We start from the raw sequence: 13,505 nt of genomic DNA on the forward strand, positions 1-13,505 counted from the left end.
GTGTTGTAAAGGGTGATGTGATTCATGGTTCGACAATAGTTTGTCAATGTTGTGATTCTCTTTCGATTTTTTTTGATAACCTAACACAACTCTTGTTTGTATTGTAGAACAATCGTGGACAACATAAGTAGTATATCGTAGAAACATATACAACAACAATTACCAGTATTATGAATAATATTTGCACAACACTTGTATGAATTGTCGAACTATCTTAGACAGCACGTGGTTATGTCGTAAAGACATTTTTCACAACCTTTGGTATGTGTAGTTGAAATATGGAATACAACTCTTATTAGAAGTTGTGTGCATAAAACTATTTTGAAAAAAAAAATTATAGCTGAAACCGAATTGCATGAATTGCCGAAAGTATTTCACATTCACATTAACATGCCAGTGTAGCACATTTACATTCATTCAAGTTAACCTACCACTCCAATTGCATTACCTAGCTAACTTCAAATCACCTTGTATGAAAGTGTGTTGCGCAACGAAAGAAAATAAAATGGTAGATTCTTTGAACATGACTAAAAATATCATATAAATCGTACGTGCGCAAATTTATTCCATAGATGGAACAACTAGGTGCGGATTAAAGTACAAAAGAGTAACTATTCATTCATATACAACCAGCTATTGAAAACTGATGCTGAAGATGGTTGGTTAGACTCGAGACTCATGGAAAGAGATTTTCTTCAACTTGGTCCACATTCTCCAGTTTACAGCTGCTTCTGTATGTTACAAGTTGTTGCTTTATTGAAAAGCAATTGTCACCCTACAATTCAAAGTTTGAACCACATATGAGAGACTGAAAAATAAGACTGAAGTTTCTGCAAGCATTAAGTTTTTCATCAAAGACATCCTAGGTTCCCACATATTTGCATTTGTTAGGCTTTCAGATCAGTGATACTAGGTTGTTGCAACTGTATTTACAGTTTTCTGCTATGTGGGAATGCTCACATAGCAAGAGTCAAGTAAACACACTAAGAAAATAATTAGGCAGATGTGAATTCCATGCAACAGCTTGAACCTGAAACAAGATGAAGTAATAACAAAAATGGAAAAACTACATATTGATAGAGCGGGCTGCCACGGAATTCCACTTTGGAATTGTAAGCTACATTATGGTCCTAATGGTTAAGAAAATTTGGTGTTCATTTCGTAGCAGCGATTGTTGATTTGTTTTTGTTCTCATGACAAAATTTCCATGGGATCTTATAAAGTCAAAGGATGGCCGAAAATTTTCCATGGGATGTTATTGCTGATGTGATTAGTTGGAGTGGTAATTATTATGGCATATGCAATATAAACAATAGAGAAACTCAATCCTCAGTCCAGTTTCAATAACTTCAAAATTAATTAGGGAAGAATGAAAAATACCTAGAGAATCTTGGAGCAAGTGAGTGAGCTTTGAATTCCTGCACAAATTGGGAATATTCAAAAATCAGAATGTTATTTTGGCATTAAGTAGAAAATTATAATCATATCAAACAAGCAAAATTAACAATATTAAATTTGTATCTTCATCATATATCCTCATAAAAGATAACCTGAAAGGAATATGTGGGATTTTGGTCGCCAGCGCTGCTATCACACCTCCCAGTGCAGATAAGGATCTGTTAATAATTTGAGTTTCTTTCAGCGGATCTCCTTAAACGTCTGGCTTGGCTAATCTCTCACTTCCAGCAAGGTCATGAAGCCATAACTTGCTTCTTGTGTATTCTCCATTCATCAATCAATGCTGCATCATATACCACGATTGAATTTCTAGTAAAACAGCAGTTAAAATTTCACAACAACAAATAAAAAGGCCATATAGGTTTCTTACACAATTTGGTATCAGAAAATCATTAACTATAACTTTATCTATCTGTGTGGTTTGTTTCTCATGTCAATAAGAGAAGAAAAGGGGTACCATTTGGATCAGCTGTTGTGCTCTTTGCTCGCAAAGATGTCACCAACTTTAAGATTCACAAACATAAAGAGGATGCTAACCGTCACTATAAATCCAAAGAACATCAACGCCTTTAGCAGTCTGAAAATCTGTGCTGAACTTTCTCCTACCCAGTGACACTATCTGATTTGCGTAGCCCGGGAAGCAGAAAAGCATATACAGAATCAGCACTCATAGAGGAAATTAATAAGTTGTTGAGAATCAGCACTCTGTAAGCAGTTAACGCGGAGCACATCTAGCTTGTCAAAGCAAGAAGAGCATAATAAAACATCAGATCCAATAGCTTATACTCAAAGGATGACAAGGGACAATTTATCGCTAAGGTTGGATGGAATAGGTCCATCGAAATTGTTGAACTCGGGTCCAAATTCTTTAATTTCTATAGGGATTGGTTCCAGAGAATGAGTTGTTGCGCAGTGGGAAAAGCTCAGTTAACATCCTTGCACAAGTGGGTTAATATAACTAAAGAAACTAGGCTAGTGCTCACAGATGCTTACATCAACTTCGTGTACAAAAGATTACAAATTTCAGGAGCCAGTGTTCCATCCAGAGAAAGATCCTTCAAAGCTCTGCAAGTAGAAGAAATTTCACATCGTTAATTCATATTCTCTCCACAAATCCAACAAACTTTTCTCTCTCACAAGGTCCAAGCTCGATAAGATTAAGGTTGAAGCCCTACATGATTTTTCCCACAAACCATTGAATTTCCAACCTCCCACCAATACTACTACTTTTCAGTTCCAGGACTGAGATCTATGTCGTCAAGGGCAAATAAACTGACACGAGCAATTTACACTCCGCAAATCATGACAACAACAAATTTAAATTTACACAATAAAACAACCAATTTATCATGAACAAAAACAAAAACCCTAAATCAAAAGACAAAACCACTTACAAGACTAGTGGCATCGATGTTGTGTACAGAAACTCCAATTCCTCCAGAAGATTTACTAATAACAGCACACTCCTTCAAAGTGTCGTATATTCCTTTAATATTGTCCTCTATCATGCACACATGGAAGCCTCTACTCAACTACAAATTCCAACAAAACCTCAATTAGTCAGAAAATTAATCCTAATATCAAAATAACAAACAAAGAAAAAACATAACATACTTGAGGCCTTGGTGTCCTTGCATTGAAAAGAGTAGGAGAAGCATGGGCAAACCAACGCCGTGACATAAGATGATATGTTTTAGAACATGATCAATATTGTCTTTGTGGATTCCAACAGCAACCTCAGGAGAAGAAATCTCCAACCAGCTTGGTGGTGTTCTGTATCAACCCAGATCAAACAGTCAATACCTTCTCACACCCAAAACACCCCTCCAACATTAAAATCATACCAACACATCAGAAATACAACAGATTTGTAAATTGAAGCTACTTTTTATTGTCAATATATACCTGAATGAGTGATTGAGTTCTCTCTACTTCCATGTGTTAAAAGATAACGCCATTTTGTCTGTACTTAATTACAGGTTGTACATCTAAGCTGCAATCCTCAGAGAGTCCTTCCGAAAGTTAGACTTTAAGCCTTCCTCCGTCCTGATGTAAAGGAAATAAGAATCAAGTCAGATTCAAAATAGAGAGCTTAGAAGACAGAAGAAATCTAAAATAGACCGCAATTAGACCTCAAATGGCTAAAAAGGAAGACCATTCAAAACAAAATTAGAAGGAACTAAGAGTTACAAAACAAAATTGGGAACTAGGGTTCCTGAGAAACTAAAAAAAACACAAAAATCAATAACATAACTTGGAGATTGAAAATAATTTACCGCATAATTTAAGTTAAGATAATCGTTACGACGCTTACAGCTATTGATAGTTAAGGCACCCATGGTGACAAATCTTCAGAAATTCGTGTTCGAATCTTCAATATGAACAAAATCCATCTTTAATTTCTCAATTTCTAACTCAATTAACGATTCACTAAGAAAACCCTAGTTCTCGATTCATAACAGGACTCAATCTTCTTCTTCATAATTAGCAGAAACACCAACTCCTTCTTCTTTTATACATCCTCACGATTTAAATTTCCTCAAGCCATACCTCAATTTCACCTCTCGATTTTCAACTGAAGAAGAGCAGAGAAGAAGAACGAAAAAGAAGAAAGAAGAAGAGAGAATAAGAAGAGAAAATGAGTTTCAAAGAAGCCATTGCAATTTGAAAGAACCGATCTACAACTTCCGTAAGTTTTTTTACATAAGAGAGTGATCGAGAAATAGATTATGTGGTGAGTTAGGGTTTTCTTTTGCAAGGGAGGCGGAAGATAAGGTTAGAGACGAAGATAAGAGAGGAAAATGAAGAAACCGTGAGAAATTTTCTTTTGATCTTCTATATACCTATCTTTAAACGGCCAAGATTTGATTTAAATATGGTCATACGGATTAGGGATATCTTTGGACGGTGGAGATTTGATTTGAGACTGTCATACGGATCAAGGAAAGTGTGTTTTCTTTGTGTGTTTCTTTGTGCTTTCTCTATGTGCTTCCGGATTGAATTTCGACTAGTCACATAAGTCGTGAAGTAATTTCGACTATCCATACATGTCATGAAGTAGCTTTAGTTCACACCGGAAGACTCGGGTTCTCAGGATACACCATTGAAATCGATAAATATGAAGCTCTTTGTGTGTTTTTTTGTTCTTTTTTTTTGTAATTTCGATTTGTGCTTTTGTGCTTTATTTTTTTGCTTTCGGTTTATTTTAACTAGGGTTAGCAAGATACATCATCGAAATTGATAAATATAAAGCTCAGTGTCGACTCGAACTTCAAATGTGGCATAATGGCATACAAACTATGAATCGGGAAGCTCCAGGAGGGTTCTGACTTCAAGCTTAGCATAATACATCATCGAAATTGATAAATATGAATCTCAATGTCGATTCGAAATTAGGTATAACGACAAATAAAGTATGAATCATGAAGCTCCAAGAGGGTTCTGACTTCAAACTTGGCATGATACATCATCGAAATCGATAATAAATATAAATCTCAGAGTCGATTTAAACTTAAAATATGGTATAACGACATAGAAACTATGAATCATGAAGCTCCGGGAGAGTTCTGACTTCAAACGTAGCATGATATATCATCGAAATCGATAAATATGAAGCTCAAAGTCGATTCGAACTTCAAATATGGTATAACGACATAGAAAATATGAACCAAGAAGCTCTGGGAGGGTTCTGACTTCAAACTTAGCATGATACATCATCGAAATCGATAAATGAATCTCAATGTCGATTCGAACTTCAAATTCGGTATAACGACAAACAAACTATGAATCATGAAGCTTCAGGAGGGTTCTAACTTCAAACTTGGCATGATACATCATCGAAATCGATAAATATGAATCTCAGAGTCGATTCGAACTTCAAATATGGTATAACGACATAGAAAATATGAACCAAGAAGCTCTGGGAGGGTTCTGACTTCAAACTTAGCATGATACATCATCGAAATCGATAAATATGAATCTCAATGTCGATTCGAACTTCAAATTCGGTATAACGACAAACAAACTATGAATCATGAAGCTTCAGGAGGGTTCTAACTTCAAACTTGGCATGATACATCATCGAAATCGATAAATATGAATCTCAGAGTCGATTCGAACTTCAAATATGGTATAACGACATAGAAACTATGAATCATGAAGCTCTGGGAGAGTTCTGACTTCAAACTTAGCATGATACATCATCGAATCGATAAATTTGAAGCTCAATGTCGGTTTGAACTTCCTAAAAACGATGAATTCATTCATCTACAACTAAGATTCCATCGGAATATTCTCCGAAACCTTAAACACACCACAAATTTGTTAACTTCGACATTGAACCTGGCTACGAGCTCAAAATCTGGCCGCGAGTAGACTACAATAAGTCGGAAACTGCGTAAGAACGATGAATCCACCCATCTACAAGTAAGATTTCATCTGAATATTCTCCGAAACCTTAAACACACTACAAATTAGACACTTAACCAGGCTCTGAGCTCGATAGTTGGTCGCGAGTGGACTATTATAAGTCGAAAACTTTATAGGAACGATGAATTCACCAATCTACAGATAAGATTCCATCAGAATATTCCATTTACAGGTAAGATTCCTTCGATATATTCTACGAAACATTAAAAAAATCATATTTCTGCATATTGTATGCGTACCCGGATCCAAGATCGAAACCTGGCCGTCGAATCCCCCAAACCTCATTTTTTCCCACATTCTATATTTTAACTTCAACAACACTTATAAGTGTTGTTATACGTTTCTATTAAAAAAAAAAAACTAAACTTGTGAACTGTAAGGATGGTTGATGAGCTAGACATCCATGCATTAGGTTCATGTTTTTGTGTTCTTCAACAACACTTGTGAGAATTGTGATAGGCTAAGTCACTACACTTATGAAACAAAGTTGTTATACCTAAATGTCGTCACAACAGTTTTGCTAAAGGAGTTGTCGTTTGTTTTCTTAGCGCAACCCCTTATTCCTAAGAGTTGGTAGTGATGATATACGACAACTCTTCCTTTGAAACCAGTTGTAAAACATAGGACTTTCTATGATGTATAGCGAAGTGTTGTAAATCTCCAATTGTAGATGTATATTTTTCCCGTAGTGGTTAGACAATGAGATTCGTTGTATTATCACAGTAGATATCTGTTGTTATCAGCCGAAAATGGTTAAACAAGAGATTCTCTATATTATCACCAAGAAACCAAAATGTACGAAACTGCATTAGTTTATACTTATCTGTTTGCTTCCTTTGGTGTGAATCAGACTCTTAAGTTTATTAGGTTACTGCCCCATTAATTTCTCATTAGGTAGCCATAGTGCATTAGTTAATAGTTAATACTTATCTGTTTGCTTTCTTTACGTAAGATTTACATGACAACTGTGATTCTCATTTAAATGTTTCCTGTTTTATACTCTAATCTTTTTCTCATTTTAACTGTTCGCAGTCCGTATCCTTGGCCTTTGCGTTTTCGTCCCTGCATTAATACTTCGACTACCCATAAGTTTGCCTTCCTAGTCGGGTCTTTTCCCTATAAATAAACCCTTCATTTCGATGACAACAGCAAACACAAAAATGGAAGAAAAAAGAGGAGAAGAAAATCATTCAAGTAATTCTGCAACATTTCGTTCCAAGGTGGAAAAAATGCAGGGTATCATACATGAGTACTCGGGAGGTAACGATTGTGCTCGTCAAATTGATTAGATTTATTTTATTTTATTTTTGTGTTAGCTGTTAGGCTTCCATTGTTTTTTGTGAGTGGTGGTTTTAGTTTTGGAAATTTCAGGTGGTTGGGACAAATGCTGGGAGCAACGAGTGACACCATGGGATTTGGGTCAGCTAACGCCTATAGTGCTAGAACTTCTTGACAAGGAAACCCTTCCCAAAGGCAGAGTTCTAGTCCCTGGATGTGGGTCTGTGAGTTTCACACTTCTCTTTACAACTTGAGTTTTGGAATCTGCCGCCTGGACAGATGCATAGTGTGGTGGTTTTATAAAATTATATGTTTTCCCTTAATTATATATTTTGCCGCTTACCAAATATTGCAAACTGGCAGGGACACGACGTGATTGCAATTGCAAACCTTGAACGCTATGTTGTAGGACTGGATTTATCGGAAAATGCCTTGAAAAGAGCAAGAGAGGTACGGTTGCATACGGGACAATTAGATATATATGCATCATGCATGCATGGATTACTGTTTCTAACCTGATAAGCTCCTTTATCCTACTGGTTCTAGTCCGCTAAGCACCTTACGTACGTCTGGTACTTCTTTTGTGTCATGAAATCACCTACCTAACCTTCTGCTAATTTGTCACCAGATATCTTCGTCATCACCAAATGCAAAATGTTTTGAGTTTATAGAGGCGGACTTCTTCACTTGGTGTCCAACTGAGAAATTTGATCTCATATTTGATTATACGTAAGTCGATAGTTTATCAACTTCTTTCATTCAGTGGATTTCTCCATGTTAATTACTGACGTTAATATGGAACATTATAGGTTTTTCTGTGCGTTTGAACCTCGCATGAGAGCATCCTGGGGAAAACGAATGGATGAGCTGTTGAAACCAGATGGGGAGCTCATAACTCTAATGTGGCCTGTAAGAGCAAGGACCCATTTATTTCTCATACAAAGTATATCTGTCTGACTTTGAGTTTTCTCAAATGATAAAACTTAGTCAATGAAAATTAGAAACTAAATGCAAATCTGATAAAATCTTGTATGCTTTTAAACTTAACTGTGATTCATTTTCTTTTTTATATTGCAGACTGATGATCGCGATGGAGGTCCACCTTATAAAGTTTCTGTGGCCGAGTAATTTATAAATTCAATTTTTTTTTTACTTTTAGCTCAATATAGCTTGTCGTACCAAATAAATGAGTGTTTATGGTATCATCTGATTAACTTATGAATATTTACATTTATCTGCAGATATGAAGAAGTTTTGCATCCCTGGGGATTCAAGGCGACTTCTGCAATAGATAACGAGCTAGCTCACGTAGGACTACGAAGGGTATGTGATATGATTTGGAGGTGTTTTATGTCTTAGAATGTAAAAGAAATATGATACAATTATTATGACTTCTGATTGCCCAAAACTTGTTGTTTCCGGTTTTGTAGGGTTGCGAGAAGCTTGGGAGATGGAAGAGGTGTCTTTAAAGAATTCAGAAAGAAAGCGAGTACCCCCTATGGATCTAGAGTAACATTTCATCTATCTTGGCTCATAAACAAGCGTTTCAGAGAGCGTGTGTGAGGTGTCACTTGAGTGTTGGAATAAAAAAATTATTTTCTGCTTTTAGCTGTTACAGCAGAATTGTTCAGTTTCAATTTTGTTGTCTGTAACACCTCTTTTCTCCTCGTCTCAATTCTGTCTTACTGCCTACATAGGGCTCTTTTTATGTAACCCTTTGTTATCAAGATTGTAATAGAATAAAATCTTTTACTATTTCTCATCCAATCGTTGTAATAGCAGCTGTATGCATGTATAAGCTTGCCTGGAGAGATAGGTCCCCTGCAAAGCCCATCATGAGATTTGGATGTAAACCCAAACGGCATTGGTTGTATTCCAGATGCCAATCAAAAACAATCGCATACAATCTCATTTATGTACATGTATACATAGATCACTGCGAATATAATAGCAAAGTTTGTAAATGGGAGCATCGGTCAGATGATCAATATGCATCAGTAAAAACACGAATTTGGATAAATTAGTTTATTTGAAGTTTTCTCCTTTTTGGCACAAATTTATTACCCATAATTTTACATATTTAGTAACACAAAAGTACAGTAACCAAAGAATAGCCCAGTTGGTTTGGGATCGAACTCTCAAATGATAGGTTAGAGGTGTTTGAATCCTGCGCTGTCCGTAACAAAAGAAGAACACACATATACAGTGGTTTGATGAGATATTGCAGAATACGTTCTTTGGGGAGTATTTTTTATCTGCTTACCGTTCCAACAATGTTGATGTGGCCGAGTTGGTCTAAGGCGCTGATCCGAAAGGGCGTGGGTTCAAATCCCACTTTTTGTCCGCACCGAACACTTCTAAAGTTATTTGTTTGCTTCTCTTTCCTATCAAATACTCCTGTGTCCTGTCAAATATCTGACTCTAAGATGTTCAACTTCCACCAAATAATGTAGCGTGCACTGTACCCCATTTTTCAAAAAAATAATGTAGTATCCCCTTATTCATAATGGTGTACTGTATCCCGTGTTTCAAAAAATAATGTAGTATCCGCTTATCTTTGTCTGTGACCTATGCCCAACAATATTGTACTACTCTTAGACAGTAAATATTCTTAAATGCTTCAGAAAAAAAAAATGCATATCAAGATTTCAACCATACAACACGTTCAATAGTGGCCTTCCTACTAATACTTCAATGCAAAGCTAGAAGTAGATTTCTGTTGCTGTCAGCTGGAAATGGTTAGACACAGAGATTCGTTATATTACCACAGTAGATATCTGTTGTTATCAGCCGGAAATGGTTACACAAGAGATTCGCTATATTAACCAAGAAACCAAAATGTACGGAACTGCATTAGTTTATATCTGTTTGCTTTCTTTGGTGTAAATCAGACTCTTAACTGATTATTGGGCATTCCCAATTAATCTAAGGTTACTGCCCCATTAACTTTTCAACTTTTGTACCCAATAAATTTGACCTCATGGTCCTGATCTGCACTGCATCAGGTGACCATACTGTTTGTTCTTAGAACAATCGGTCTACATTCAGAACGGAAGGTAGACTAGGTGCAAATAAAAGACTAAACTCTGTGTTCTCGTAAAATTCACATTACAACTATAATTCTATGTAAATATTGAATTTTCCTTTCAACTTGTGTACACATATATCTCACTATCAGACACGTGTATACAGAAAGGTACGTGGAAAGCATGCAAGCCAAAACATCAAAACATGATGCGTCACGAAGCACCAAATAAACCCCTAGGAGTTGCTTTATCTCATCCCCAGAAGAGGGGCCAAGATCAACGGTGGAGAGAAAGTTAGCTGACACGGACTGACAGGGGAAGAAGACACTTGTCTGACACGAGCAGACCCCTCAACTACCCGCATTAAACACTCTGAGCAGTGCACGTGTCGACCAACCTGTGGAACGAGCGAAGATGCCTCCGCGGGATCGAGGGGGAAACGCAGACCTCCGCGTGATGGACGCAAGGACACGAGAAGATAAGGTTCCAACGGTCTTCAGAGATGGGTCCCACGTTCCAACCTTATAAATACCCAATCTCCACAAAGAGGAAAGGGATCGAAAAAACATCAGGAGAGAAGGAGAGAGAGAGAGAGAGAGAATAGTAAGGGTAAGTTAATCCCTTAGTGGAGAGAAATATGTAAACCCAAAGTCATTCAACTATTCATGTAACCGTGAATAATATAGTAGAACAACAAACCCCGTGGATGTAGGCCTTAGTGCTGAACCACGTAAACCTTGGTCTTATTTACATTTCAGCACTTTACATTCATTTAGCTCCGCATGTATTTGCTTATATGTTTTGTTTTCCTTTAATACTTGTATCCCATGCATGATCGCCACGCACGGGGAAGTTGGAGGAGGCCATGATAAACCCGAAGGTTTTGAGCCAATGAATCCACATCAGGGTATCATCATCGTAGTCTCTTTAGACGTTAACGATTGATTGTGGGCATTCGGACCCCCACGTAGTTCGTGTGTCCACAATTTGGCGCTAGAAACAGGGACTTCGTCCCGGTAAAAGATTTATCTTGTCCTGTGATTTCATTCTAATTTGGCATATGATTGCTCCGATTTTATCAGCTTGGACCGTATAGATCATTCGTCAACTGTATTATGTTCAAAAACCCACCTTTTGCCTTCGATAAGAGTTATTGTTCCAAGCAAGGGTTATTGTCCTAATCCGTCGGATTTACAATTTTCGTAGTTTTTTTTATATACTAAGGATCGCCTTTAATAAAACTTTAACCCATATTTTATACCCGTCGGATTTGCTATAGTTTTTTTATACTAAGGATCGCATGTCCCATATTTTATAGCCTGCGGGTATTAATTCCCTCTTGAAAAATTGTATTTCGCCAACTAACCCGCTTCACGCGGATATTCCCGTTTTTGTTTGAAATAATTTATACAGAGAGAACGTGTTGTGAGTAAAGAAGGCAAGTTTACGCGAGATTTCGTCATCAACAAAAGGGCACGTGATGGAGAAGACGCAGGAAGAAGGAAAGTCCAAAGCTTTGTCAAAAGAAACACCCCGGACAACCCCGATCATCACCCGAAGCAAACAGAAAGGAGATAAAACTAAAATGACCAATCGAAGGCAGGATACCGCAGAAATCACTTCACCCATGAACGCTAATTCTGTGGCAGTGGCGGCTCTCAGAGCAGCAACGATAAAATACGGGGAAGCTGCGGTAGTCCCGAAGGCTGCGGAGGCTAGCAATACCTTCGCCATGAGTCAACTTAACCAACCAAGGGAAAGGGTGGATGAATCCAGAACATTCCAACCCGCGCATCTGCTAACCTTTGGAATGCCGCTAACAAATAACCAGAATCAAACCATACCGGCGGCTCTGGCACCGCAGAGGGGCGCTCACTCCAATTTGGAAACACCAGCAACAGAAGCTGAACCCCTGCCACCTTTAGTACAGACCATGGAGGAGGGCGGCGCCACGGCTGTAGCGGCACGCGCGGGGACTCCCAATTAGGGGTCCAACCAATCACACCAACTAATGGCTGAGCTCGAGGAACTGAGGAGGAACCAACAGGTTTACGCAGAAGTTGTAGCTCTGTTGGCCAGAGAAAATCAAGATTTAAAGGAGCGGATTGCTCTAAGCACAAAGACCAGCCAACAACTTGATGAAGCAAGCTCCAAAGCACCAGATCCAAACCAAGACTGTAGATTCGTCCTAGAGACTAATGAAGACGCGACAAGGAGACGTAGCGTATCCGACCCGGATTATGACGATGGAGAGTCAGACGGAAATGAGCTGAAGAATTTAGAGCACCAACGCGCAATGGAGGAACTGCGGGATGAGATGATGGCAGAGATCAGGCAATTGAAAAATAAACAAGGTGGGGAAGGTTAGAAGAGGTCATGAGAGAAGCTAACTCCACGCCCCTAACGCATCGCCTGGCCAACACCCCTATTCCCCTGAAATGCCCTGTCCCGACGTTCGAATGCTATGATGGGTCCAGCGACCCTGCTGCACATGTTCGGTACTACAACCGTGTCTTAGCTAGATGGGGACAGAACGACGCCGTACTCTGTAGATACTTCCCGTCAAGCTTGAAGGGATCGGCGTTATCATGGTTTGATAATCTGCCACCAAACTCCATACACTCATACGACCAACTTGCAGAGAAATTCTTAAGAACATACATGTACAACAAGACTGTAAACACCGGGATGGATAAGCTCTTTTCACTAGAAATCGGCTACAAGGAAACCACGAGGGAATACACAAACAGATGGCATAGGATCTGCCAAGCCATAGGAAGCGTGGACCCAGTGGTAAGCATCAATTGCTATAAATGGGGCTTAGACCGAATGAGTCCCCTATTTGTTGAAATTCACGGGAGCGTGCCTTGGTCCTAACATTACCAATAGCTGTATGTAACCTCAAAAAGATCCTCATAGACGGGGGAAGCTCTGTGAATGTCCTATTCTATGATGCATTCAAGCGGATGAAGCTCCATGATGAACAATTGATGACCTCTTATCACACCATCTACGGATTCAATGGAGCGGCCACGAAGCCCTTGGGAGACATTGTGTTACAGGTTAACGGAGGGCCCATGAAGCTGGATACCCGATTCAGTGTGGTGGATACCCCTTCCCCCTACAATGCCATTATTGGACGACAATGGGTACACAAGCTCAAAGGAGTTGCGGCAACATACCACCAGTACCTCAGATTTCCAACACCTGAGGGAATCATGGAGATCAAGGGAGATCGAATCGCTACACGAGAATGCCAGGCCACTCAGGATCATATCAACAATGAGCAAGAAGAACAGTGAAAAATCCGAAGAG

General features: G+C 38.5%; 1 protein-coding gene and 2 long non-coding RNA genes across 5 annotated transcripts; 1 reads left to right on the forward strand and 2 right to left on the reverse strand.

The window, feature by feature from the left end:
• Positions 1–686: 686 nt before the first annotated feature.
• On the reverse strand, positions 687–2,895 carry LOC113288391. 2 transcript variants are annotated; one of them, XR_003330603.1, is made up of 6 exons: positions 2,853–2,895; positions 2,452–2,523; positions 1,916–2,077; positions 1,551–1,741; positions 1,381–1,418; positions 687–775 (listed from the first exon to the last, which is right to left on the reverse strand). It is a non-coding gene; the product is annotated as an uncharacterized LOC113288391 (long non-coding RNA). The 2 variants fall into 2 exon arrangements; XR_003330602.1 differs by lacking the exons at positions 2,452–2,523; positions 2,853–2,895 and having other exon boundaries at positions 1,916–2,264.
• A 56-nt stretch (positions 2,896–2,951) lies between these two features.
• Positions 2,952–3,843, reverse strand: LOC113288392. Of its 2 annotated transcripts, none has more exons than XR_003330604.1 (4): positions 3,773–3,843; positions 3,364–3,504; positions 3,073–3,231; positions 2,952–2,990 (listed from the first exon to the last, which is right to left on the reverse strand). It is a non-coding gene; the product is annotated as an uncharacterized LOC113288392 (long non-coding RNA). The 2 variants fall into 2 exon arrangements; XR_003330606.1 differs by having other exon boundaries at positions 3,735–3,836.
• A 3,160-nt stretch (positions 3,844–7,003) lies between these two features.
• Positions 7,004–8,931, forward strand: LOC113288390 (probable thiol methyltransferase 2). Its single transcript, XM_026537414.1, has 8 exons — positions 7,004–7,146; positions 7,258–7,388; positions 7,528–7,614; positions 7,793–7,893; positions 7,974–8,073; positions 8,242–8,288; positions 8,406–8,487; positions 8,595–8,931. Exons 1-8 carry the CDS (start codon positions 7,026–7,028, stop codon positions 8,631–8,633), a joined length of 708 nt encoding a protein of 235 aa, XP_026393199.1. The 5' UTR covers positions 7,004–7,025; the 3' UTR covers positions 8,634–8,931.
• Positions 8,932–13,505: the final 4,574 nt, after the last annotated feature.

The sequence above is a fragment of the Papaver somniferum genome, chromosome 6, assembly GCF_003573695.1.
Source record: "Papaver somniferum cultivar HN1 chromosome 6, ASM357369v1, whole genome shotgun sequence".
In the NCBI taxonomy this organism is placed as follows: Eukaryota; Viridiplantae; Streptophyta; class Magnoliopsida; order Ranunculales; family Papaveraceae; genus Papaver; species Papaver somniferum.